The 27,271-nt window shown below is 40.8% G+C and overlaps 1 protein-coding gene across 3 annotated transcripts in view; it reads left to right on the top strand.

Moving 5' to 3' along the window:
- LOC115368389 (uncharacterized) overlaps positions 1-27,271 on the top strand; it is a 52,802-nt gene that overhangs the window by 1,475 nt on the left and 24,056 nt on the right. For 2 of the 3 annotated variants that reach the window (XM_030064477.1, XM_030064475.1), the window contains exons 2-28: positions 6,557-6,625; positions 6,815-6,839; positions 7,022-7,039; positions 7,266-7,331; positions 8,130-8,266; positions 9,108-9,224; positions 10,627-10,684; positions 10,784-10,831; positions 11,475-11,543; positions 11,936-12,075; positions 13,094-13,225; positions 13,462-13,519; positions 13,634-13,714; positions 13,911-13,951; positions 14,583-14,651; positions 14,837-14,861; positions 14,951-14,980; positions 16,279-16,347; positions 22,678-22,817; positions 23,405-23,524; positions 24,153-24,210; positions 24,478-24,522; positions 24,667-24,714; positions 24,996-25,135; positions 26,156-26,260; positions 26,339-26,387; positions 26,500-26,580. In XM_030064477.1, the coding sequence (XP_029920337.1) occupies positions 6,557-6,625; positions 6,815-6,839; positions 7,022-7,039; positions 7,266-7,331; positions 8,130-8,266; positions 9,108-9,224; positions 10,627-10,684; positions 10,784-10,831; positions 11,475-11,543; positions 11,936-12,075; positions 13,094-13,225; positions 13,462-13,519; positions 13,634-13,714; positions 13,911-13,951; positions 14,583-14,651; positions 14,837-14,861; positions 14,951-14,980; positions 16,279-16,347; positions 22,678-22,817; positions 23,405-23,524; positions 24,153-24,210; positions 24,478-24,522; positions 24,667-24,714; positions 24,996-25,135; positions 26,156-26,260; positions 26,339-26,387; positions 26,500-26,580 (2,038 nt within the window). The remainder of the gene's footprint in view (positions 1-6,556; positions 6,626-6,814; positions 6,840-7,021; positions 7,040-7,265; positions 7,332-8,129; positions 8,267-9,107; positions 9,225-10,626; positions 10,685-10,783; positions 10,832-11,474; positions 11,544-11,935; positions 12,076-13,093; positions 13,226-13,461; positions 13,520-13,633; positions 13,715-13,910; positions 13,952-14,582; positions 14,652-14,836; positions 14,862-14,950; positions 14,981-16,278; positions 16,348-22,677; positions 22,818-23,404; positions 23,525-24,152; positions 24,211-24,477; positions 24,523-24,666; positions 24,715-24,995; positions 25,136-26,155; positions 26,261-26,338; positions 26,388-26,499; positions 26,581-27,271) is intronic. The other variant, XM_030064476.1, reaches the window with a different exon arrangement.

The following is a 27,271-nucleotide window of genomic DNA, read 5'->3' as shown; positions in this document are numbered from 1 at the left end:
TGGCAGGTGTAGGTGGCAGTCAGTTTGTCCAGGTTGTCCACTCCTCCTTTGTTTTTATTATAGTCCAGGATGATTTGGGGCTTTTTGTCACTTCCCGATGACACAGCTGCATCTGTGTGAAGAGTGGACAACAGTATTACATTCCGGTGTTTTTTTGGACAGTAGGAAACAGCAGTGGTGGTGTCTGTAAAAACAAACTTTGAGGATAGTGGAGCCCTGTCCTTCACCTGCAACATTTCAGCAGGCAGCTCGGGTTTATTTATTTATTTATTTATTTTACTGTGCCCACCATGGTGAGTTTTCTCCTGACCAGTTCTTGTCCAAGGTCATAGCTTGTAAAAAATTGTCACAAGTGATGTTGTGACCCTGCAGTCCAGTAGTCATATCGAGGACTACACGTTTTTCTTGTTTTTTTTCAGGGATGCCGCTTGCAGATTTGCCTGTGTAAATCTGCAGATTCCATGCATAGCTGGTTTGTGCATCACAGGCTGCCCAGATTTTTATGCCATATTTGCCTGGCTTACTGGGCATGTATTGACGGAAGGGGCATTTTCCTGGGAAAGGGAGAAAATGTTCATCAACTGTCACCTCTGGCCCTGGGTTGAACGTTAGTGGAAGGAGCTTCACCCATCTCTTCCAGACATCCCTGATGGGAGCTAGTTTGTCAGATCTTGCTCTTGTGTCTCTGTTGTCAAATCTGAAGACTCTTGTTATCATTTGAAATGTCTGAAGTGACATTGTTGCCCGGAAAATATTCCTTCCTATCGATGCGTCCCAGAAATTATCAGTGGCCTCATTGCTGGATCTGTACACTCCAGCAAGAAGAAGAACACCCATGTAGGCATCCAGGCATTTCTCATCAATGTCATTCCATGTGTCTCCATGGACTTCTTTCCCCTCAAGGTTTGTCATAGCGATGATGATTTCTTTTAGTGACAATGGCATAAACAGATCAAAAAATGTCTTGATGTCACTCACTCTCGTCACAGCAAACTTTGTGATCCTAGGGGTCATTTTGATGACATTTGCAGCAGCTGCCCTGCCATGCATGTCAGGAGGTACTGAGCTCCAACTGATGTTGCCACTTTTGTATATTCACTACTCACAAAAAGTTAGGGATATTTGGCTTTTGGGTGAAATTTATGGAAAATGTAAAATGTTCACGCTACAGTGATATTATATCATGAAAGTAGGGCATTTAAGTAGAAGCATACACTGGTGATTTCCTCATCTCAAACAATTTCTTGAAACAAAAGCCAACAACAGTGGTGGATATACCACAACAAAAAATGTCAGTGTCAATAACTTGTCATGTGCCCTTGAGCATCAATTACAGCTTGACAGCAACGTCTCATGCTGTTCACAAGTCGACTTATTGTCTGCTGAGGCATGGCATCCCACTCTTCTTGAAGGGCGGCCCTCAGGACATTGAGGTTCTGGGGTACAGAGCTCCGAGCCTCTACACGGCGACTCAGCTGATCCCATAGGTTTTCTATGGGATTCAGGTCTGAGAAAGTGCAGGCCACTCCATTTGATGTACCCCAGTCTCCAGCAGCCGTTCCCTAATGATACGACCTCGATGAGCTGGAGCATCAAACACCTGATGTGAATTTTGCCGTTAAACTCCTTGTTAGAGAACAGCAACTTGTGCAAAAAGTACTGAAACATTGAACAGTTGGACATGTGCACTCAAAAGTTTACAGAAGGTCACATTAAGTTCACCTGTAAAGGTTATAATGCATTTTCGGTTCATCCTGAAATTTCACCCGAAAGCCGAATATCCCTAACTTTTTGTGAGTAGTGTATATGTTTTAGCAGGTGAGGGAGCAGCTTCAGCACCGGTGACCTCCTCATCAGACTGATCTGATGTGTCTGTGTCTTCCGGCTGGTACTCCACATCGTCTTCCTCCTCAGAACTCTGCTCATCTGTATTGCTATGCTGGTCTGTGTCCCCTGCCTCATTCTCAGCAAAGATGTGATCCCGAGCTTGGCTTACAGTGAATCTTCTTCTCATTGTTGCGTGCTGTGTAATCTGAGGTGTTTACTCTGCCAGTCACCAAGGTTAATACAGTGGTCCCCAACCCAGTCCTCAAGGACCCCCTGTCTTCAACGACTTAGCATGAGCCCTTTAATCAGTGGTTCCCAACCCAGTCCTCAAGGACCCCCTGTCCTGGAGGTTTTTGTTTCAGCTCTACTCTTTCACACCTGATCCAAACAAGGCCCTTGCACATTCATGCACACCCTCTTCAAGTAGATCTGTTTCAGCCGATCAGCATAAAGCCCTTAAATGGATCAGGTGTGAAAGAATTTTTTTGTTACACAGGGAGTCCTGCTGGGTCTGGTGGACCCATTGCATTTTTGGGCTTTTAATTTAACATAATCAAACCTTTTTTTGTTAAAATACTCAGCAGATTTTTACTTCATCCCAAATGCAAATAATATAAACAATACATATGTTAAATTTGTTCCCTTTACCTTTGTAAAATCACATTTATGAATAGAAATAACACTCGTCTTTTTTTAATTAAAATGCAACAAAAGAAGAAAATCCATCATAAAACAGACATAACTAGAAAATAATCAGCAAATGTACAAATGAAGGAAGTTTTTTCATAACCAGTGTTTTATTTGAATTTCATTAGAAATGTAACTTAACATTTCCACATAAAATCTGTCTGAACAACACATTAGCCCAGTTGAACACGGCCATTTCATACCAGACTATGCTATACAATAGGGTTTCACTGTGTGTGCATTGCTAATGTACTTCTTGCACTGGGTGCATGTAGGGGAGACTGGGGACAGTTGCAACATTTTTTACATTATTCTGTTACTCAGACTATTTGGACTAGGCACACCAAATCTTTACATATTAAACCTACATCTTGTTGGACTTCACGCTCAGTCTACCAGCAATCTTTCATCTATATATGAGCTGAGTCCTGCGTGTTCTTTAATGAAGCAATAGGAGAAGATATTCGGTCTCAAAATATCAGTTTATTTAGCCGTAGATGAATAAAGCATACAGAGCTCTGGGTCTCAATCTTCCTATCCCTGACAAACAACAGTGTGTGTCAGTTCATGAAGTCTGACTGACTGTCTTTTCCTGACCCAGTTTGATAGACTAAACAGAATGTTGCATCAACATGTGAGTGTGTTCTTCTCCAGGATTGGTCCGTTGATCTGACTCCATTCTCTGCCTCGATTTTCTTGAATTCCAGTCGATCCCCACCTGCAGCTGTTAAACTTCAATTGACATCCACCTCCAATAGCTCCCATTTCTGAAACGACAGAGCACAACACAACACATCCTGTTTCTATGCCCCTCAGGCGTCTCTTTACCATATATGGGGTAAACAAGGTCCTTTTCTAAGAACATCACTACAAGGTCTTCTCCTAAGAACATTGCTTTCCTGTTCTTGTCAGCTATTTCTCTTATATGGTTATTATTTCTCTGTTGCATATCTTCAGTTCTTTTCCACTGTCTCTACAATATCCTCTTACGCACAGTGTTCTCACAGCAAACTTTATTATTTAAGCATAGCCTTCCTAGGGAAATGCATTACTTCTGATTAATGTGTTCTATTTATTATTGCTTAGCATCAAACCATTGCATATATCTACAATCTCTCTGCTAAATACCCATACCATTTAAAGATGGCTATATATAACATATCAATCACAATATTTATATTTATGTGAATAAAGGAATTCAGACGTTGCAACTGACCCCAAACCTGGGGACAGTTGCAACATGGATCAGGAACGGTTGCAACATATTAAAAAAACATAAAATTTCGCCAATTATCTTCTGCTTTTTGTCTAAATAAGCGCAATATACAATATTAAAGTATTTAATAAGTTTTGTTTTGTGTAAAACATAGGCCTACCTTGAGTCAATGTGCAGATGTTACCGAAGCTATAAAAACTCAATATTTCAGTTTGGGGCAAAAAGAATGGAATAATTTGCAGTACAAAAAACATTTATTAAACATGTGAACAAACAGTGAACAGTTTTAGTGAAAAGAAATCACATTGTTTTAAAACTCCAGTGAATATAAACTTTGATTTTTAAGTTTTGTTAAAGGCACACAAATGTTTAAAAATGAGAGCAACACTCGCCTCTCCCCAACAAATCTGTATTTGTTGCAAATTCTATATTTAGATGATTTATTCACTATATGACGACAAGTTTATATGACTGTTTTCACAGGAAAACTTCTTTTTTTTGTCCCATAGCACAACACGTAAAACAATATACAACAATAACTAATTGCTCATTTTTGCTCAACAAATTATTTGGGGAATTATTTTGTTTATCATTAGCATTAGTTTCTCATTATGATTGCCTGCTCTGTTTGTCATGAGCAATGAAATCTTCAAAAAATACTGTTGTGTGGTCTGTTTTGATATTAGCATGGGGACAGCTGCAGCTTTGCAACCGTCCCCATGGTATCAGTCATGACAGAACACCATGTGCTAACCAGCCACAGTGACATTGACACATGTAAACAATGTCACTGAATAGTCAACAAAACAGTGATTCAAACTAGATAGATAGATAGATAGGTATACTTTATTGATCCCAAACTGGGAAATTCGCAACAAACTAGGTAGGTTTGGATTAATTCAAAGATCAGGACAGTATGACAGAAATACAGCTCATGAAAAAAGCTACTTTCATACCTCCAAACAACTTTGTCTTGATAGAAGCGGGACCAGATGCTCAATATGGCCTCTCTCTTCTGGGTGGGAAGAGGGTCTAACTGAGCATGTGCAGTGTGAGTGTCATCACTCTAGCATGTTTCTGATTGGAGAAATAAGGCTTGTTGCAACCGTCCCCTGTTGCAACTGTCTTCAGTCTCCCCTATATTGTGTTTTTCTGTCCATCTTGGGTCCACACACCTCGCAGAGCTTCTTTTTGTTGCTGGAGAAATTTTCAGAAACGTGATCGTCACATTCTGAAACCTCTTCCTCTGCATCATCATCAAAACCTTCTCTCTCTTCCATTATCAATTGTAAGGCAGTCTGAACAGAAAATCTAATCGAATGCCTGAATGACTATTATTCAATATTGTTTTGTGGCCTGAGTTGCACATGAAAACCTCAGAGTCCCCAGGGGACAAAAATTTTGTACTCAGTCATCAGTGACTTGATAGGGACGATAAGGGATGTACACACAGATGAAGTGAATGCATGTGGGTTCAGGCACAGATAGGGCCTGAAGATACAGATCAAACCAAGCATCACCACATCATTTTGCTACCACATTGTCCTTTATATTGCACACTTGCAAGGTTGACTTCTGGTGTGTCATGCTTAAAGTATGACAATATTGTAAGCTATTTTGTCTTGTTCCTCAGTGTTATTGTCGTGGCAGAAAAGCGGTGGTACAACAAGGAATCAGATGGATGAGACGCAGGTATCAGATGGGGGTATTTTCTTTATTGACAAACGTAGATCAGAGACAATTCTTCGGAAAAGCCCACGTCCCCGAACGGGACGCCTCCTTTTATACAGTAGTTGTTTTGACCAATATCATGTCACATTTTTCATCCATGTCACACCATATCATGCACACCCATTTCCCGCCAATCTGGGAACAACTCTCAAATTACTTCTCACTTGGACTCTAACCAGCTATCTCTGATTACCCAACATCATGTATGTGTGCGGTGGTGCACCTCCTCGTTTCCCCGAAACTCTACGGATGTTCCTGCTCATGTTCTTGGCCCGGCTATCCTGTTTTGGTAAAAGACCGGTTAGAACTGGTCATTGTACTTAAGAACATACTTGTTTACCACCAATCCAGTCCCTAACGATCTGGCCCTTGAGAAGGGCCCTCGACCCCCCAGCCAGGCCGGAGCCTGACCGGCTGGGGGAACATCCTGTTTCTCAGCCTTGCCTTACAAGGACATACACCACCAGGCACTGTCACGGTGTTAACCTGCTACTACATTATCAGAGTGGAAATTGAAATAATAGCCATGGCAACATCCCTGCTACACACTAATGATTTACATAAACAACAGGCATTGAGTGGCCTGAGAGCGTTGGCTGGTTATTCAGATATAACTTCCTGAAGACGCAGCTTTCCCTGGTTGAATATCTTAGAGAACAGACACTGTCAGCTATGAGATAACCATTGTCTGGCCTGAACTCTCAGTGACCTTAACAAATGAAGAGCGCTTTCTTCAGAGGCACAGGATCTCATTAAGATTCACAGTAGACAGAGGAATATTAGCACTACTAATGGTCTGATGACCAGTCCCTCTCTATTTTTATCTTTGGAGACGATGTGATTACGGTGGAGTATATAAATGCGACTGACAGAAAGGAAGACCCTCGTTCAGCTTAAGACTTGGATTGAGAGATGTTTTTAGGTCGATTTGTGCAAGTCTCATTTTTGAATTCTTTATGAAATTACAGAAATTGTCACGGCGAGTGAACTGAGTTTAGTTTGTCCCGATGAATGACAACGCAGTACAGTTTGTAAGGAGAGGAATAGTATGATACACCAGATCTTTACTTTGTTTTCTTTTTTCTTGTGTTGTAGGGTTGCCTCCTCACATGTCACGGCATTGGTGAACTCAAGAAACACTTGCACACAAAGCGGCATAGACAGGTGGGTATTAAACTCTGGGTGCCCTTGTTTAACTCATGATTCCAGCCATTTTTGTTATTGTTTGGATGTTTTTACCGGTAGCCAGAAATTTATTGTACTATTAAATGGTACCTCAACTACCATACGTGACTTTTTTGAAGTGGCATAAGTAAACCACCTCTGTGTCTCCCCCATGCTCTTTACCCACAGCAAATGAGAGATCTCTTCCAGACAGGTGATGCTTTCTTCTCCTTCATTTGTGCACAAAATTCATCTCCCTCTTTTATAATGCATGGGATGTATATCTCCTAGACTTGTGTTCTCTCACTTCTTCTTTTGTTTCACTTCTTTTCTCTTCCGTTTTCCCTTTTTTACATCTTAAACTCGGCGCATAATTTCCTTCTTCTTTCCTTCCAGATATGTTCAGGGTGCGAGGTAAGCTTCCTCTTTCCCTCAAACCAATTTTGTCAGTGTGTTTGTTTTGTTTGGGCTGAGCTGGTCGACTCATTTAATAAAACAAGAAGTGTAACCACCCTGCTTCATACTAGTCATACTGATACTGTGGTGTGTAACTGAAGGATTAGTCCGGCCGAAGAAATGTGGATTTAACGGGAGTTTCAAGGACATTCTTTCATCTGTCTCTGTCTTGTTCACTCTGCAGGCAGTTTTCCCTTTATTGCTATTATGGAGCACCTAGCCAAGCATGACCTCCATCACCCCATCATCGGTTAGTCGCGCGCGCGTGTGTGTGTGTGTGTGTGTGTGTGTGTGTGTGTGTGTGTGTGTGTGTGTGTGTGTGTGTGTGTGTGTGTGTGTGTGTGTGTGTGTGTGTGTGTGTGTGTGTGTGTGTGTGTGTGTGTGTGTGTGTGTGTGAAATCCTTTCGTTTCAAAACCATAATGATGTATTTGTTCTAGCCCATTTACTGCATAGTATGTTTACCATTTTCCAAATAATTTCATACTTTTAGTTTTCTTTTTTATTATTTACTACATTTCTTATTTTAAAAAAAAAAAAAACTGAAACATAAACCCTAAAATGTGTTTAAAAAAACAGGAACTAGCAAAACCCACAATATTTTAATGATTGCCATCATTTGTCTATTCATGAATTTGATTTTATGTATGTATTCTTATTTATTTATTTTTAACTGCAGTGCTTTGTGGAAGAATGTGGGCAGTGAATTTAATTACCACCCAAAGACAAAGTCACTTGGACAAAAATCAAATAGCTTTATATATGTCAGCATAGTTAAAAGTTTTTGCAAGTTGATTTTTTTTTTCATGGGTATAGTAATGAATAGAAAACAATGGCTGTCTGTCAAAAATAAATGCTTTGGAAAGTTTTTGGTAATAAAATATTTGAATTTTAGTGAAAGCTGCAAAAACTTGCAAAAAAAAATAGTATCTGTCTTTGTAAAGGGATATTTTGGACAAAACCACTGGAGACATGATGTGCTGCCGTCGTTTGAGGGACACACGCTGTTCTGAGTGATTTTCAAATTTCCTCCTGTTTACCTCCTCCCAGGCCTGTCTCTGGTGACTCTGTGTTTGACTCCAAAGTTGCGCACCACGTTCTACCTGTGTCACGTCTGCGAGACCAAGTGCTCCCACTCAGATATACTGCACCACCTCTTCTCTGACGAGCATTACAGTAACTACTATGTAAGTGTCGGCCATCATAGGGAGATGCTGTTTGCCGTGTGGGGAAGTGTGGAGGAAATTCTGACTCTGAAAGAATGTCAACATTGTAGCGAGTAATAAAGATAAGAAAGCTTGGAATGAACAACATCTATCAACATCAATCGGGAAGCACTAACCCTATGAGTAAAACTTTGAATTATTGGTTTGGCTATTAGATGGAGCTCTTTTTAACACAAAGGCTCACTATGCCTCTAGTAGTATCCTGTATTAAGTGCACCCATGTCCTTAGTTGCACTTGCTTGGTTAACTTCAAATGACCCCACAGTTTGATTCGGAACCAAGGCACGTGGCTGGCATGCGTTGGGCGGCATCACGCTTGGAGCAAGTGCCAGACACGTAGCTCGGCCGACTTGAAACACCCTAGTACATGGGTTAAAGCCAAACAGCTGCGCATCAAAGACAACTTGCGGCCACTCAGAAAGTCCCTAACCTCCCAGCTGGCATTATGTAAGCATCGCCACTCTTGTGATCTCCCAGCTGGCATGACGTAGGTGCCGCACTCCTTATGATCTTGAATGCTGACTTGCCAATTTTTGTGATATAAAAACAGGTGTTTAGACGGTGAAAGTCAGTCGTCTTTTCTTCGCGATACGACTCCCTGTTTGTTTCGTTTGAGATCTCAAATGCAAATAAACTTGTATGCTTTTGACTTTGCCTGATTCAAGTCTTTATTTTGAAGACTCTTTTATTGGTGTTTTTTGGTACCAAGTATAAGAAGATTTTTGCAGCCAATCTGGCCTGATCTGGACAAGAATTTTATCCACATCAGAAGCATCATCATGTTTCTGTGTTTGACTCTTAGAACTTCACAGACCCCAACGTGCTGAGTTTCTGCTGGATTCCTAGCCTGGATATGAGGAACACTCTGAAGGACAAGGTCCTCAAGGAAATCAAAAATAAAGGATGTGGACAGCTACAGGTTTGTTCTGGGAGGGGTGGAGTTACAGCACTCGCTGCTAACCAATAGACTCTGATAGGATTCAAATAGGGATGCACAATATTGATTTTTTTTTTTTGCTGATATTGTCTGCGCGGATATTTTCCAATTCTTTTGGCCAACTGCTGATACCGATATATGCACCTATTTTTTCCTTCTAATTGCAGAGATCAAGTCTCCTATCATGTATTTAATATATAATATGCCTACTCTAATTGTGATGGCCCACTGGCAGATGCAGACATGAAATACAATGCTTTTCAAAAAGTACATATTCACTGAGGCAGAAGAGGAAAATTAGTACAACCTAGGTTATGCAGAACATACATGCTTATTTTTATACAGCATTTCCTTTCTGACAAAATTATAAGATTGATCTTGGTAAATTTGTGTAATGAGGAAAGAGTGTTCTGTATATCCAAGCGTCGCTTTGACACTTGAGTACCCATGAGGCTGGGAGAAAATGAGACACACAAAACCCTCAGGTTGTCAAAAAGTGTTTGATGAAAGGCGTCTGCCAAACAATGATGTGGACTTATGTCGCTGCTCCGTAAAAACGGCATGGGAAATTTGGTGAAATGATTGATGTCTGAAGCAGGAGAGAACCTGTCTGAGGTCAACGTGTATTTGTATTATCCCTTAGTCCTGTACACTGCAGAGACAAACTCAGACAACTCTTTTATCAATATTAAGTGTCCTGTGCGTTATTTTGCCACTGCACATATCGGCATGTCATAACAGCAGTTTGGACCAATACTGGTATTTCATTTTAAAGCCAAAATCAGCTGATACTGATGATGTGCGGATACTGTTGTGGCAGAAAGTGGTGGATCAAAAGAGGAATCAGATGGTCGAGACACAGGTATCAGATGGGGGAATCTCTTTATTCACAGCGGCCCTACTAACAACGTAGATCAGAGACGACTCTCCCGCATTACGGATCATGCCATCCCTTTTTATACCGTGCGTGTGCTGATTGTGTATTGCTTGGACATTTTGGCAGACCTAACTTCCAAATAATGGGGGAACATTTCTCAATCTCACTTATCTTGGACTCCAACCAGCTATCTCTGATCTCTACTCAACACTATGGGTGTGTGTGTGGTGTGCCTGCCTTTCTCCCAGAATCTCCAGATGTTTCCTACTCATGTTCTTGGCCTATGCTTGTCCTGTTCGGCGCCAGTACAGGTTACAATGACCTTGCACTCACACTCTTCCTGGTGCCTGAACAAGGACATGACCTAACCTGCATCTTGGGACCCTGTCACTCTCCTACAATACTATCATGCATCCCTAGTTTCAGTAGTTCCAGATAGGCTGTGTTGTAGGTACCAGACTAGAGATCATTTGAATTTGATGTCATGGGTTTCCTGTTTGTGTGCAGGTGCTGGACTTACCTGAAAATCTGTTTTCAGCGGTTGAAGCACGCACTTATTCTGAAGGTACCATGATTTCTCTCTGTTGTGGAATATTTTGTTTGGGCTCTGAAATAAACCTTTTTGAGCCAGTGAAAATAACCTGGTGATCCTCCCTCTTCCCAGTGATGCACACTCTGAATGAAAACAAGAAGATTTTCAACCTGCTCGAAGGTCAGTTCATGTTTTCATTCTCCTCCTTGTCACTAATCTTATTTCTGTGAAAGGGCTAGCCGGGACTCCCTAAGGCTTTCTCACTATTCAGTTTGATCGAGCCCTTCGGCAAGATAAGTGACTGCTTTCTTATTCTGTTGCCTGCTATTAGAATTTGCTTGCAAAAGTTCCTTGTTGGCCAAGTAAACCTGCAATAATGGCCTTTTGGGGTTGTAAATGTTGCTCAGCCAAGTTAGTTAAAAAGGCAAGACACACAACACTCGGTTTGTCTCTCATGTGGTGCAGGGAAATCGAAGTCCCCGGAGATCCGTTTCCAAAGAAAAAAATAATTCCCACACACAGTTTTTCATCTCTTCCAGACTCCCTCAACTGGATAAAGGAAAAAGAAAACAAAACACAACAGCTACAGTCATACACATTCAAAAAAAAGTATTTTAGATGTTGCTAAAAAGCATTAATTTCATAAGATTTAGGCCAAGTCTGTTGTACACAAATGCACCATAGAGTCCTATAACTTTGAATTCATCCATTTACAAAAAAAAAAAGGCCTCTGTTAGCACCCAAGCAAAACAGTGACTGTAATTTAATCATCTATCATTTCATCTTTGTCATCCCGTATGTGCTGCTGCGTCTCTTGTTCTAGCTGACAAGCCAAAGAGGGTGATGATACAAACATACCAAAAGGATGTCAGCAGGAGCCATCCACTTCTAGGTCAGTCAATTTATCTCAACTGAACATTTTATAATAACAAATACATACAAATACATACATTTTTCTTATTTGAATTATAACATAGGCTTGATTTCTGCCAGTAATGACATTACATTCTGTGTGGCCTATAATGAGATTAAATTGTTACTTTAAAAACACGTATAGATGTTCTCTGTGTTTTCTGGCGTGACACCTGCTCTCTCAGACTGTCCTGTAGGATTGTAGTGGCAAGGCCAGAGGTTCAGTTCAAGCAGCTTGATTTTACTCTTCTGAGACATGAGGCATCCTGGAGCAGAAAACTCTTCTTTAACTTGTGTTTGACAGTTTGCATATTTATTGGCCCTCCTCACCTTCCCTCAGCGGGTCTAGCATACTTCTTCTGGTCCCTGCAGGTCTGCAGCACATCGTGGAGTGCGTGTGTGTCGGACAGACCGAGAAACGGCACTATCTCTGCACGCTGTGCCGCCTAACCTTTGCCACCCACAAGATCATCAAACACGTCCTCAGCTTTCACCACATCTTTTATTACTTTGTAAGTAGATGTGTTCACAGATTTTTTAAAAAAATGCTGTGGTATTTGGTTAGATATAAGACCCACATGATAATTTGCAAGAAATCACTAATATAACACTTCAGTGATGCTTTGATGGAGCTGTCATACAGTTGCAATAATTATATTACTATTGTTCACATGCAGCCGTGGCAGTGGTATGTATATGGACAAATGAAAGTGTCACTTCTTGAGTGCAGTTGGTGGGGAGTTTTCATTTGTTTTTTGGGAGCTTATAACACCGCACTTTACATTTCAGAATGTACTAAAATCAATGTAAATCTGAAATACCATCATATTGAACATTTGTAACAGAGAAAATAATATTTATATATATTCTTATGCCTGTGTTTCTTTATTTTTCCCACCTTCTTTTTGTCCCTTTGCGATATCCAAATGCTGTGATGCTGACCTTCAGTAATTCCAGACTCAGTATTGTGCTTTCATTAAGTAGCAAACTTAAAAACGCTGACATGTCAGCTGAGAGCCACATTTGCCATGCAAGTGCAAGTTTTATTAATAATGGATTAACACACATTTTCCAAATTAAGATTAATGCACACAGTGAGAAATGACAGTGAAAACATCGGCTAATTGCTTAATTGATCACTTGATTAATTAACCGATGGTCTGAGTGTCCTGGTTGTGTTAAGGCCGAATGTTAGTGTAGAGGGCATGCAGTGTCTTACAGGAAAAATGCAAGAGAGGCGTTCAGTTGACAGCCAACTGGGTCCCAGAGAAGAGACAACCTTCCAAACATATGAATAATTAGCTAAGATCCAGTGACTACTGTATTTGTTATTAAATAAATTGCATGTGCTGAAAATGTGCATTGTCATCACTCCAATGCATAATGCATCAGCCACCTTGAAGTATTATATTGTTTTTGTTGTGACTTCAGGCAAATTCTTCCCATTTACTCATCGTATTTATTCTCCTCCACTTTGAGTAATGGGGTGGTTTTTGAAGTTGAAGTTCACCTCTGTTTTACTTTGTGCAGAATGTGTGGCATCCCTCGACTTTGCTGTCGAAAGAAAGCTACAGTGATTACACCAAAGCCTTTGTCTCGATGATGCTTGACTTTGCAAAACAGGCAGAGGAGATCCACGGACCAGCCACTTCAGATGTAAAGGTAATAAAAAGTCCACCCCACAATAAAAAACACCAATGGATGTCTCTTTAGGACTTGAGTTAGAAAACTCTCCAGATGTCACAGCATGTGGCTTGTGCAGGTTCAGGCTGTTGTTTAACCTGACTGTAACAGTGGCGCTAAAGGAATTTCTTACCAGACAAATCAATTGCTGTATTAAAGAAACAGCTTCACACTTTTCCTAAGCTGATGTGTGACACTGTGGCTCTCTGTTAAAGCAAGTGTCTCTGGAGCCCGACTTGTTCGCAGAGGTGGTTTTGTCTTGCTACGCAGAAGGTATGTCCTCATTTTTTATGTCCTCATTTATATTATAGCCCTCTGGACATATTTTACTCACAGAGGCTTCCAGAATAAGGAGCTTTTACTTATCAATACTGTGGTGGCTTTTAGCTTTAAAGAAATTGGAAGGACACATGGAGAGCGGCTTGATTACGAGCATCACACCAGGGAACAAACTGGTGCAGACATCGGGTAAGTAGCAGTTCTGTATCTCTTTGAACCAAGTTGTGGCCAAATAGATATTAATGACTGGTTTTTAACAAAAAGACCCCTGTTGCACTGATCATTATTCTCAAGGTTGGATTGTTACTTTCTTGTATGCAATATGTCAAAAAAAGTAAAACAAATGTTTTTGTTGGTCTGTGTTTTATGTTGGTGTTTTTTGCAGCAGGTCACACTGCAACAATATCTTTGAGATTACGCTGCCAGGTGACTAGAAACTTTTTATTTTCACCTCAGTGTGCAAGACATCAATCTTACTCTGTTGGGGAACGTTGTTGCATAATATGATATGCAACCATTCCTGTCATTAGGGTCCTGTGTGGCCTGCTCCTGCTTCCTGTTTTTCGGCCCACTCGATGAGGCCTTGCACAGTACCTTTCCAACACAATGATTTTAATCCAAGGGTGTTCATATCTATCATATTATGCAACAATACTATATTTTCTCCAGTAATACTAACTGCAGACCTATCTTCATGTTTTAGAGCAGTGGTTCTCAACCAGGAGGTCAGCACCCACCAGGGGGACATGAGATCATTTTTTAATTCTGTTTTCTTGTGAAATACTTTGTAGTTTTAAAACACAAGAGATTCTCTGGCTATAAAGCAAATGAAACAACCTGACAAGGTAGTCATTCTTCACGCGGGTTGTGAACCTGATAATGAACCTGTTAATCTGCATATGCAGCATGACATGGTATGAGATGGTATGGCTTTGTTTTATGGGGTCACAAGCCAAAATGTTTGAGAACCACTGTTTTAGAGAAGAATTTGCATTTATCCAGTGCACTGAAAATGTGGCATGTCGTGCATGTGTTTCACCTCCGTGTCTCTTGGCAGGACTGCAACATGATCTTTGGATCTCTAGCAAAGTATTGCACGCATTTGCGTAGCTGGGACCACAAGCAGGTGGGCCGAAATGTTCATAGATTCAAAATTAAAACTGAAACAAAAGCATTTGGCATTATTTATGATGAGCTAAAATATTTGTGTGTGTGTGTGTGTGTGTGTGTGTGTGTGTGTGTGTGTGTGTGTGTGTGTGTGTGCGCGTGCATGCGTGCACACGCGCATGTGTGTGTGTTTTCTGTCTCCAGAAGCTAAGCATTATCTTCAGGCGAGGTAATATTTACTTTGTCCTTTAGTTATGTTCATCTCATCTATAAATGACATGATGTGCATTGTTTTCACTCTCAACTTCTTACTTGCAGAGCTAGCAGGCGCTGATCTTAATCGCAAAGGTACTCTTACTCCTTTCTCAATTTTAATGTTGTCATTGTGCATGTAAAACCTATTGAGCTCTGCGGTCTTGTGAGCAGTGACAGCTACAGTCTTGATTTGTAACTTCTGTTTAATTGGTTGCCATTTTTGTAATATTAGTGGCTCTTCATCCATGGATCCATGCATTTTTGAAGAATAACTGGAAACTATGCATACACTTAAATTATACAATTCAGAAAAATAAGACAGGTGTTAACAATATACAGGAGTAAAATACAGAAGAAGAGGCTATTCAGTTTAAATATCTTTTATTCAAAAGACCTGTGTTTTGCCTCTGCAGTGACAAGACCATTAATTAACATTGTGTACATAAGATTTTATAGACAAAATTTACACACATCTTTTCAGGAACATCAAGTCTGTCCAGTTGCACAGCCATTAAAATCTCTTCCTCTAGTCTATAACATACCTTGATGGACCATGAACCATCATTTATCCCGCCATGACCTTTACCAAATTTCCCAGAAACCTGAGTCATGATCTGCCATAAACCCCCCCAGGTCCCTCCCAGATCATGACAGGATGCTTTCCCCTCATGCCTGCCAGCACCAGCACCCTGCTGTCAATCATTTTCTGATAACTTTAATGACGTTGTTTGTCTAAGATTGCCCCGATCTCAGGGGTGTTGTGTGTCAAAATGACAAGTTGGCTCTCAATGCAGATTTTTCCCCACCCAACTTAAAAACAACATCATCAGTACAGTCTATTTAAGGCATATGGTCTCATAGTTACCTTGAGTGGACACACACAAACATGCAAACCAAACAATTTGTCCCGCCAACGGCCAAGCAACCAGGACAGAGGCTCACAGACTTAACTCTGAGTAAATGAATATATCTGGTATATCTATGTATGAACTCAACTCCTTTAAGATATACCAGTCAACCGAATGAGTTTTTATCCTTAGCAACAAGTCATACAGTTATCTTTATATATGAGCATATTAAATATGGACTAATGTAAATTACTTATGAAAAATAAGTAAATGAGTAGAACATATGAGTATAACATTTTAAATTTTTTTCATTAGTGATACCAAAAATTGGTTGGTGTGTTCCCCTATGACACCTCCAGTACATATGGGAAAATAAAACAGTCATCTCCATGTTTTTGTCATGGAGCCAAAGTTGCATTATTCCTGTTGTGAAAAATGTTACCAAAAAACTGCTCATTGATTTTTGCATTTAACATTTATGAATTCCTAATGTGTTGCAAGATTAATCCTTAGTCTTCTTATTTGCTTCCATTTTAATGTCAGCATGTATTCCTTTGTTGGGCCTGTGCAAGCACCTAAGGAGGAACCGAACTCGAACTGAGCCAGTGATCGGTAAGGAGGACAAAGTTGACATCACCAGTTTTTTTATATATTTTTTTTCCAGATGGCTATAGTAACAAGTACACAAGTCTGGTTGAAAATAAGGTTTATCTACAGCAGCATCAAATGTTTTATTTTGGAAATGGTATTCAGATGACCAAATTGTTTTTTCTAGGTTTATGCATCATATGTGGCAAAGCAACTTGTGCACCGATTTATGTGAGAAGGCCGCTGCAGAAAACTAGATGTTCAAATCAAATTCTTGTTATCATCACTTCAGGAATAGTCTCTGTTCAGGTCTGCAGTGTAAAGATAAACTTGCTCTTGGTGAGATTTTGAGAGAAAGTGGATTTTTAAGCCTACGGTCAACTTGAGATTAGTTGTTACCCCCATGAAAACGAGCCAAAAAACCCCCCCAAAAATTAACAGATACAAGGAACCATAATTGGTGCTCAGGAGCTATCACATGCATACATACAATACTACAGTGGGACATGAGCGGAGTCTGGGGCATAAGAATCAAGGATGAGTTAATGTGGCAAATGACAAGGAGAGGGAAAGGAGGAAAAGGAAAGAGAAATTTTCGTGCTTTCTGTCTTGACTCTGTGAAGCATGAGCCTGACCTCGTCTTCATCTTGAGGAATGAGCTCTCCTCCTTAAAGCTGTGTCTTCTCACGTTTTGGATAGTGTCAGCAGTGAAAATTGTGGAGAAAGGATCCGCACATGACATGCGGGCTGGAAATTTAAATTTGAATCTTATTTATGTGTATTGTTCATTCTGTACAACCATTTTTACTCATTTTCCTAAAGGGTACTGATGTGGCAACATCTGTCCAAATCAGGCCAGATTGACTGCAGGAATTGTCTTAAAGTTGGTACCAAAAACACCAGAAAAATAAGTCTTGGAGGCTTCAAAATGATGACCAGGAATCAGAGCAGAGTCCAGAGCAGGCAGGTTTATTTTCATTCGAGATCTCCAATGGAAACAGCATCATTTTTGTGGCTGGATTGATTGTATTGCACCTGTTGATAGTCAATTCAAGTGCTGTTAGGATGACTTCATAGCCTGTGTGCCGTGCCTGGGTCAAAACAAAGCGTGGACTTGTGAGCAGTGCATGTAATTGGTGAGATGTGTAGAGAGTGACTGGATGCCCCATGGTCAGGATGAGGCTTTTTGAAAAGCAAATGCAGCAGCTGCCTTTCTCTCAGAGCAGGGTGGCAGCCCTGCCTTAATGTTATCCAATTTGGTGCTGTAATGTGCTAGAGCTTGCTTACCTGTGGGTGTGTCCTGCATCAGAACTGCTGTAGCATATCCTGATTTTTCTGCCACATAGAGATTGAAAGGCTTACCATAATTTGGGTTCCCCAAAGCTGGGGCTGACTGCATGTCACTTTTGAGAGCTTCAAAGGCAGCTTCTGCTTCTTCTGTCCAGCTCAATTTGGCTGCTCCATTCATTTGTCCTGCAACTTTAATCAAAGCTCGCAATGGAGCAGTTTTTAGTGCATAATCACTAATCCATGGTCTGCTGTACCCTGGCATCCCCAGAAAGGTCAACATTTGACTGACTGTGTTAGGTTTTGGAGCTGTTGTTACTGCTTTTACCTGTGATGGTGCAATCAGTCTCTTGTTTCCATGCAATAGTCTTCCTAGATACTCTACCTGTCGCTGACAAAATTGGAGCTTGTCTTGACTTTGTGTCCTCCTGTTGTCAAAACTGTTAGTACTGCCACTGAATCTTTCTCACATTGGTCTTTGGTAGGACTGCAGATTAACAGATCATCCATGTACTGGATGACAGTACTGGGCAAATTCAAATGTTGCATATCTTCAGCCAGCACTTTGTTGAACATTGCTAGACGGTGTAGAAACCCTTGTGGAAGCCTGGTGTATATGTATTTCTGTCCCTCATATGTGAAAGCAAACAAATACTGTGAGTCTGGATGTAGTGGTACACTAAAATATGCAGAGCATAAATCAATCACTGTGCACCATTTTGTGTCTGGTGGAATGTTAGACAGCAATGTGTGTGGGTCAGGAGCAATTGGGGTCTCTTCCATAACAATGGCATTCATGGGTCTGAGATCATGCACCAGTCGATAATCAGGTGAGTGTGGTTTTGGAATGGGACAAATTGGAGTGTTGCAGGGACTTTTGGTTTTGATTAAAACTCTGGCCTCCATTAGGCCTGTGATGATGGGTCTGATTCCCTCTATGGCCTGTTGTTTGAGTGGGTGCTGTTTTTTGTATGGTAAGAGTACTCTTGGTTTGGCCACTTTGTTGTAATCATCTTCCGTAGAAGCATGACTTTGTTCTTCCTGCATGTCAAATCAGCTTTGTCACCCTGGCATGATGATGACTTCTCTGCATCACTGAAGTCACTGGAGACAGAGCTGTCTGTCCTAATTCGGTGTCTGGTGCTGAGTGAGCCCACTCTCTTCTTGGGCCTTGGTCTGTGGGTCTCCATCTCTCATCTGCTCTGGCGTTGAAGCCCTCTCTGCTGCTGTTCATTTGTCATGGTCAGTGTGAATTTCCCTTGTAACTCACCGGTTACTTTTTGCTCACTGCTGGCTGCCTCGGCCCCTGTCAGCACAAACTGTCCCGCTCTGAATGGGTTTTTGTCATCAGGCCATTCAGAGTCAGCCATTCAGGGAGAGTGGTGGGCCATGGATATGGTGCTGCTTCTGGTATGGGTGGAGGGGGAGCAGAGGTCTTGAGTCTCTTCAAGGCTACTGATTCTCTTTTTTCCCCAAGTCTTTTTTCTCATTCAGTTTTTCTTTTTTCTCTGCTTTCCTCGTTGTTTGTGTTTCGGCTTCCACTGTTTTAGCTACTTGTCTGTCTCCTAACTCCCTCCTGTCTGAACCATTGCACGCGCTTTCCCTCTCTCTTATCACTTGTGTCTTTAGCTCTGTAGTGTTTGTTATTACTCACTTCATCACAGAAGGCCATATTAAAGGAGCCCTCTTTGGGCCATTGTCTGTCTCCTGTTATTCTTTCATGCCATTTTTTCATGCACTGTGCAATTTGTTTTTTTTGTTGAGGGTGATTATTTATAATAAATTGCACGGGGGTTTCCTTTTTTCCCCCAGCAGGCCCCATTTGTTCCTTTCCTTGGCTTGCCCCCATAAACCCTTGTAATGCACTGTTGGATTATTGTCTTAGAATTTTTGGCTCTGCATCTGTTTCTTTTGTGCGTATTAATACTAATATTGCTTTAGCAGTAATTCCTAGTTTGCATTCATTACCCTGGTGTGGGTTATACTCTAACCTCTCTGATCCTCCCTCTGGATTCTTATCAACCAGCCAAATTTTCCTGCCTCCCACTTTACCCTCCTGGGGATAACAGTAATGCACAAACGTGAATTGCTTGAAAACTGATTATTTACTCCGTTAATTTGGTAACCTTCAGGGATGCCTAAGAATGTGTTTAATGGAAGTGTTGCTGTCTCTGTGAGATGTGCACACAAACGCTCTAAAATACCTGCAAGTGTTCACACTGTCCACAGCCCATGTATGACCTTTCTCCACGGCACCAATAGAAAATTTGCTTCTGTTTGGATGAGATTGAGAAACGTAGTTATTTGCCAAATTGATTAATTGAGGATGCCACCACTGTTCAGCTCCGATTTCGTCTCTATAAATCCTTTCCAGCCAGAAATGTGTTCTTATGCTTTGAGTGTCTGTGTCTCCCTTATCACTGATGTGCGCCAGGCAACTTTCCTCCTCGTCACTGATCTCTCCTCCCTCGGCCATTCACTCTCCGCAACAGATGAGCCAGTCAGACACCACGCTGTATTTACCATAAATGTTTGGACAGACAAATATATAGACAGTTTATCTCTTGTAGAGGTACTTCTGACATGTAGAGGTACTTCTGACATGTAGAGGTACTTCTGAGCCCAAAAATACCCACACTGTAGAACGTAATAAAGATAAGAGACCTCATAATGAAGAACATAAATCAGCATTGGCCGAGAAACGTTAAGACTCCAAAGGATCAGCGATACTTTTTAATGAGTAGACATAAGGCTCAAAAGGATCAGCGATACTTTTTAATGAGTAGACATCCACCTGCACTGACCACAGATGTCATGGAGTGAAGTTTATGTGTTTATCTTTAATTCAGTTCAAAGCCTGACCTATTTTGAGCGTGCCCAATCAGCCCTTTCCTTATCTAGAAAAGTGACTGCAAAGCGTCGGCCAGAGTCCAAGATCTACAAGCCCGAGGCAAATGTGGCCCAATTAGTTGCTATGATCTCACCAGCTGGCCGAATGCTGACACCGCTATTCCTGGGATCATATATGATCTCTTTGTATGAACAGAATTGCTGACACTATGGTTTTTGGTCCCTAAAAAATTACCTAAAAAGGAAAATAGTGAGGGTGGGCACCCAGGAGTTAGGAGGACATAAAAACAGGTGCATAGACTAAGAACGCCAGTCTTCCTCAGGGATCGACTCACTGTTTATTTCCATTTGAGATCTCAAATGAAAATAAACCTGCCCGCTTAAGACTCTGCCTGGTTCCTAGTCTTAATTTTTGAAGCCTCCAAGACTTATTTATTGGTGTTTTTTGGTACCAAGTCTAAGAAGTTTTCTGCAGTGAATCTGGCCTGATCTGGACCGAAGTTTCCACATCACTCTGCTCTATTTAAGTTTACTTTTTCTTATTTATACACAATAAATGCTCAAACAAACAAATACATGAACAGTCTATCTCTATTGTATTTACATATACTTTCCTAATTTACTTCTTATTACACTTTACCAAAAATTATTTATAACACTTGAATTACTTTCAAAGCTTTATTTATACAAAGTTTATGACCAGTTGGCTGTTATGTATATATATTGTTATTATTTCTTTTTTATGGGACACTTTATCCCCCAGGGCCACCGCTGGCCCCACTTAATAGCAACTGCTATCGTTTTACTTCAGCTGAAGTAAAATGTCTGCAGTCATACCTCGCTTTCCTCACAAGTGGGATTTCTCTGGCTTTCCCAAAGCCCCACACACTCCCACACACACACACACACGCACACCCACCCTGCCTCTTACAGGGTTGGCGGGGATTTATGCTGCCAGCCCTCTGTCTCATAGAGAGTCTGCAGCAGGAATAACAGAAAAGAGTCTTTTTCTCCCATCCACCTTTTTCTAGACGGTACAACTACTTCTACTTTAAAAAAGAAAAAGTCCTACAGTCCCTAGCGCTGCTCTGTAAAGCAGTTATTTACTCTTATCTACCTTTTTATCCTTGACAATATTTAACAACACCACAATTCTCAGAAATCTCACTTTAGCCACACCTACTAGATAAAACAGCTGTGTGTATCACTTGAGTTTCCACACACACAGTCACCTCACACACAGTTTTCATACCTCATGGCCACACTCAGTTTTCCTCTACACTGTCATTTACACGCACCAGAACCCTTTTTTCCTGCTCTCTCGCCACTATTGTCATCCACACCATACCTCCTCCAAACATTAGACAAACGAAAAACCACCACACAATTAACAATTGCAACACAAGCCCTTTCATTCTTGCCGCACCATGGTCATACACACAACAAATACATGCAACACAAATGTGTGCTCTTAACTCTGCCTTATTTTGTTATTTTTTGACACATTTAATTTGTATTACTAGGTTCTTTGGAAGAGGGAGACATACCTTTTAACCTGGGTGGACTTCCTGCACTCAGACACACTCAGAATTAAGCAGAAAAGGTCTGCCTTACCTTATTTTTGGTGCGCAACTTGTGTCTCTGAGATGCAGGCTGTTCCCCAAGGTCACAGGTCTTAGAAACCTTGGAATCATGCCAAAACCTAGCAGGCACTTTTTTGGGGCAAGAAAGGGCTTGATCAGACACACTTAAAAACAGGTCTGACTCTAGCTGGATTTTTAAAAAGTATTTTTAAAACACACACAAACCTAAATCCATCACATTTCTTTGCAAGTGCTGATTGGTTTCTACTCATTGTGAGGTATATTAACTTTTATTAGCGTATACAGTGTTGGTATTTTGGTTCAGAATTACTTCCACAGTACCAATAAATCTCAAGGTGACTATAAAGGCAAACATGAAATGAGCTGTTCAGAAAATCACAATTAGACTCCGTTTGATTTTAAAGTAATATATTTTGTGCAGATTTTGCCAGATGTTTGTCAGATAATAGCAAGCACTCTGTGATATGGTGGGACTTTGGGCCGCGGGGTTTTTCTTTTCCTTCGTCTGCACTTTAATGCCACCAGCATCTTTTTAATAATTTTTACTTAAAGTCACAGAAAGGTGTGCTGCCCTTGTGCATGAACTAACCGGAGCCTTTTTGTTTGTTCGAAGGTATACCTCTGATTGTGCTGTGCCTCAGCACCCAGGTGCAGGTTGAGCCATTTTACGTGTGCTTCGCCTGTGAGGAAACTTTCTCCAATACCTTAATCAAAGAACACCTGCACTCCCCAAAACATCACACACACACACTGGTGAGCTGCACCTTCATACACTGACTTTGCTTGTTTGATTTTTATAGGTTATTATCAGCATATATAGTTCACCACTAATAAATCAAGGAAAATTGAAGTGATGTTCATCTTGTGGGCTGTATTTAATAAGTGCATGTGGTAACGTTTGTGCACAAGCTTCTATTACTGTTTACATTAAACTTTTTATCTCATATATTCCCTCCTGTTTTGCAGTTTTCTTGCAGTCCTTTTCATAGAGCTGTGATGTCAAAAGTCCTTCATGGAATTGTACAAAATTTGTAGTTTTAATTTTGCTGCTCATTTCTCTTATAAATGCCACAGTGTTTTATGTGACTTCCAATTAGCTCAGTGCTGCATTTTAGTCTTTCAAAGTGAATGTTTATCACTCTCAAGCTTAACACAAAAGTCCTGGCAAACTAATGCAAGTAGAAGATAAATCTGCCTGACTGCGAAGTGATTATTTTTTCTCGAGCTGTTCCTTAGGAGCTAGTGTTGGCGCGGTTGTCAGCTCAGCCTGGAGACCAGCACGGTTCACTCCCACAGGATCTGCCCTCCCTCGTGATAGCCTCTGTGTTTTTGTTTTGTAGATGCGCCAGAATCACGGGCAGCTGCCTTTCGCCTGGGAGGAATCTCTGGATGGGAATGTGCTATGCCGTCTTGCGTGGGAAGAGGAGAGGACCAGAGGAACAAATGACATGATGCTGAAGGTAAAATGCCAGCTGGAAGAACAGCAATTAAATGATTCCCCTCCCTATAGTACTCTACTGCGGCGAGACTTAGCAGCGAGTGAAATATCATGCCAACCTTACAGTGGTACACAAAAACTAATATATGAAGCAAACCTATAATGATTTGTATATACAGATAGCCAGTTACTGCAATAGGGGGATGAAAAAGAAAATCTTCTGCAAACTTGCTGGCAAAGAGGATTCAAATGGAGATTAATCCTCATCTGATTCAGCGGTACCTTTCATTTCTTACAGTTAGAGTACAGATAGTCCTAATTAATCAGACATATTCAACTTCCAATGTTACCATGGCAGCAGCCCAGGGTTGTGTGAGCTCACCTCTACTCCTCACCTTAAAACAGAGTTGTGGTTTTCAGAGTTCCTGCACTGAATGTTAAAGGGAGAGATTAAACTGATGCCACTTGTTCATTTTATCAGTCTTATTGTCTGATGTAATATATGCTGTTGTGTTTCTTTTGTTGCTTGGTTACATGTTTTCTTATTTATGTGAAACAGTGTATGTCTTGGGACACAAGACAAATTTCAGAGGAATATTCTGACTATAAAGTGAAATCAAATCAACTCAAAGCCTTTGTTTCTCTTGCAGATATTTGATGTCCCCCAAAGTTTGTTTGACAGTATTAACCCAAACTGCTATGAAGACGGTATGTGTTGGCCTTTTTGCAAATTATTATTAGCTTTTTGTAAGTGACATGAATCATGCAGCATCAACAAAGCAAGGCAAACAGAGCCTTAAATTTACTAATTCACTGAATCCTTCTAAGGAAGAATATATCCTGGCAATTGTACATTTCTAAATTAGTTACTTCACAAAGGGAAAACTCCCATTTTAGTAAATAAAACAATGTGACATTAAGGTGATTTATGTCTCATTTACTGTTGCGTCATCTTTCTTCTAACATTTTCTGTAGTGATGAAGAAACTTCGGCCCTTCATGGCACTGTTTAAATGTCAAGGTTGGTGATTTTAAAAAGCAGTGCTGAACCATTGCGTCTTTAATTAGATGGTCCTTTTTATCTCTGATTAACTCTGTGTAATTCCCACCTGTGTGTGTGTGTGTGTGTGTGTGTGTGTGTGTGTGTGTGTGTGTGTCCATGCAGTTCCAAAGTTTGACAAAGCTCAACAAAGACAGACCTTTCCTCTGTTGGGTGAGTACCACTTGAGGGAAACATCATGTTATACCAGATGAAAGACATATAATCAGCCAGCAGAGAAGGAGAACTTCTCACTCGCTGTGTCCAGGCGTTCTGCACATGTAACCTTTTAAGATGGATATTCATGTCATCAAATACGCAAGATGAGCAGTGCATCAGGAAACGGTGATATTTGTTTCTCTCAGTTCTTGGAAAGTGAGCAGTGTGTAGAAAGCAATTGAATATTGTTGTCATGGAAATGGCTACACTCATCGTTTTCTTTCTTCCTCTCATAGGTCAGGAGTTCCTGGTTAAGCACTTTGCTTATTACCAAACACACCTGTGTGGATTCTTATGTTTGCTCTGTCACAGAAAGTTGACAGAGCAAGAATTTTATGTCCATGCGTTCAGCCGTGAACATGTGAAAGCGTTTCTGGTGAGTATTCAGTGCACAACTAATGTGTATTCAGATGTAGTGGCATTACTTATTATTGCATCATCAAGCGTGCTTTACATTATCATGATGATTTTCCAAAGCATACGGCACTGTTTAGATGTTTGGATGTTTTTTCCTACTTTCTAGGCAGTAATTTTATTTTCATTTTCAAATAAATTTGCAGAGATTTGATGATTCCTTGTGATAGATAATCATTGATAGGCAACATCCGGTTTAGGTTTACTGAGAAGTTACTTTGTTGATAATTTTGTTTAATGAAAAGACTACATGTTTTCTGATTTTTTTTTCTGATTTTATGAATTAGCATTGCTGATGAACATCCATGGCCTCTAATACCTCCTGGTATCCCCCATTTCCTGTCATTTTGCTCAGTGCATGTCTGAAAGTTAGACTCAGTCCTGGATGTGGGCAGTGATGTGTCAGTTGATATCCCTCGCTTGAAATCAAGTTTTGGTGGTTGAGCCAGAAAACTCGCAGCCATCCTCGGGTTTGGGGTGCACCCACTCATTTGGGAGCAAGATTAGTCTGAGACGAATGTAAAATACAGTTGAAATTGTGTGATCAAGTTGACCTCATACACAGGTATTGAGGGTCATTTCGCTGACATTTTCATTGTGAGCGGTGCCACATTGGAAGTTCAGCCTGTCAGTCCACCTTCCAGTGCACACATCGCCACAGATGCCAGCACCTCTAGTTTCTGGTGTCTAGTTGCTGCCTTGACAGAGAGAGGTTTTGTTTTTATCTCACTTTTCAGAATATGGTTGCAAATAAAGAGATATGGTGTGGTGCTTTGCATCGGTGACATCTGTGTGTCCTTATTTTCTCTGCTGGCACACTGTTTCCAAATGTCAACCATGTTCTTGTCATGGTTTTATTTGATAGAAACACTCTAGGTATTTCTCTCTCTCTCTCTCTCTCTCTCTCTCTCTCTCTCTCTCTCTCTCTCTCTCTCTCTCTCTCTCTCTCTCTCTCTCTCTCTCTCTCTCTCTCTCTATGTAGGAGCTTGTCCACCCAGGCTCACTGGATTCCCACATGGAGAATACAGAGACTTTGCTGGACTTGGCAAAGCAGGCAGCAAATCTTAATCCTGCATGTCCCTCACAGGTAATTGATCTGAGACAATTACTTAATGCAACATCTCCACTTGCCACAGCCGTCATAAATCCATAATCTGTCTTACAGGTGATACGCCTGAGAAACCCCATCATGGAGAGCTTCAGCTATCACAAAGGTGAGTATGTGTGCATGAATTTGGCTTGGGTGCTCAACCTTGGCATCTGGTGCCATTTGTGACTGTGAACTGGTTTGTTGACTGAACCTGAATCCTCTCCTGTTTGTTACAGTCACAAACATCCTGAAAATAGTGAAAAAGAAATGTAAGGAAGGTCCACTTAGACCCACACTGATACCTAAGAAGAAGTTGGGTAAGGCAAATTTATTATTAAAACATTTTATTTGATAAGGTAATGGTGAGATGCTACATGCAAGAGACATGACTGAGGACTATATGGAATATCACCTCGCAGTTTAATGTGCAGTATGACCATAACTGGCTGGCCGTGGACACTTTTTAAGAGATTCTGTCCGGTAATTCACTGTTCATTTCACCACACAGAGATACTAACAGCTACTCTAAAATTCACTCAGTCTGTTTTCTTCACCACACACGTGTTTTGTTGGAGCTTTTGCGATGATTCTTCTCTGAGTTGAGACTTAATCTAGTCATCAGACACAGACATAGGCATAAAACTCCACCTCAGCCATTTGGATTGACTTTGCCATCGGAAAAATGCAGCAGCTTCATCTGTTACCTGAAGAATCCCAAAGTATGGCGTCAACCCCCTGAAGCCCTCCAGCTTCATTCTGGTTGCCAGCTTTTTGTTTTTCCCATCTGGACTTCAACAAGTCCTGCTGCTCACAGTGTCCTGGGCTGTAGCCTTACACTTAACCCTAACACTTGTGCAGATTTAACCTTTGACCTGTACCATCATATCTTACACCTTCAGATCCGAATTTTGAATTAACAGCTTCTGAATCCATTTGAGTCATCATACAGTCATGCACCTGGCACCTTGTCATATTAACAAGCCCCATGGCACCCTTTTATATCTTTTC

Source organism: Myripristis murdjan, chromosome 11 (assembly GCF_902150065.1).
Source record: "Myripristis murdjan chromosome 11, fMyrMur1.1, whole genome shotgun sequence".
Lineage (NCBI taxonomy): Eukaryota > Metazoa > Chordata > Actinopteri > Holocentriformes > Holocentridae > Myripristis > Myripristis murdjan.
Note: the sequence above shows the minus strand (reverse complement) of the source record. Positions and strands in the feature narration are given on the sequence as shown.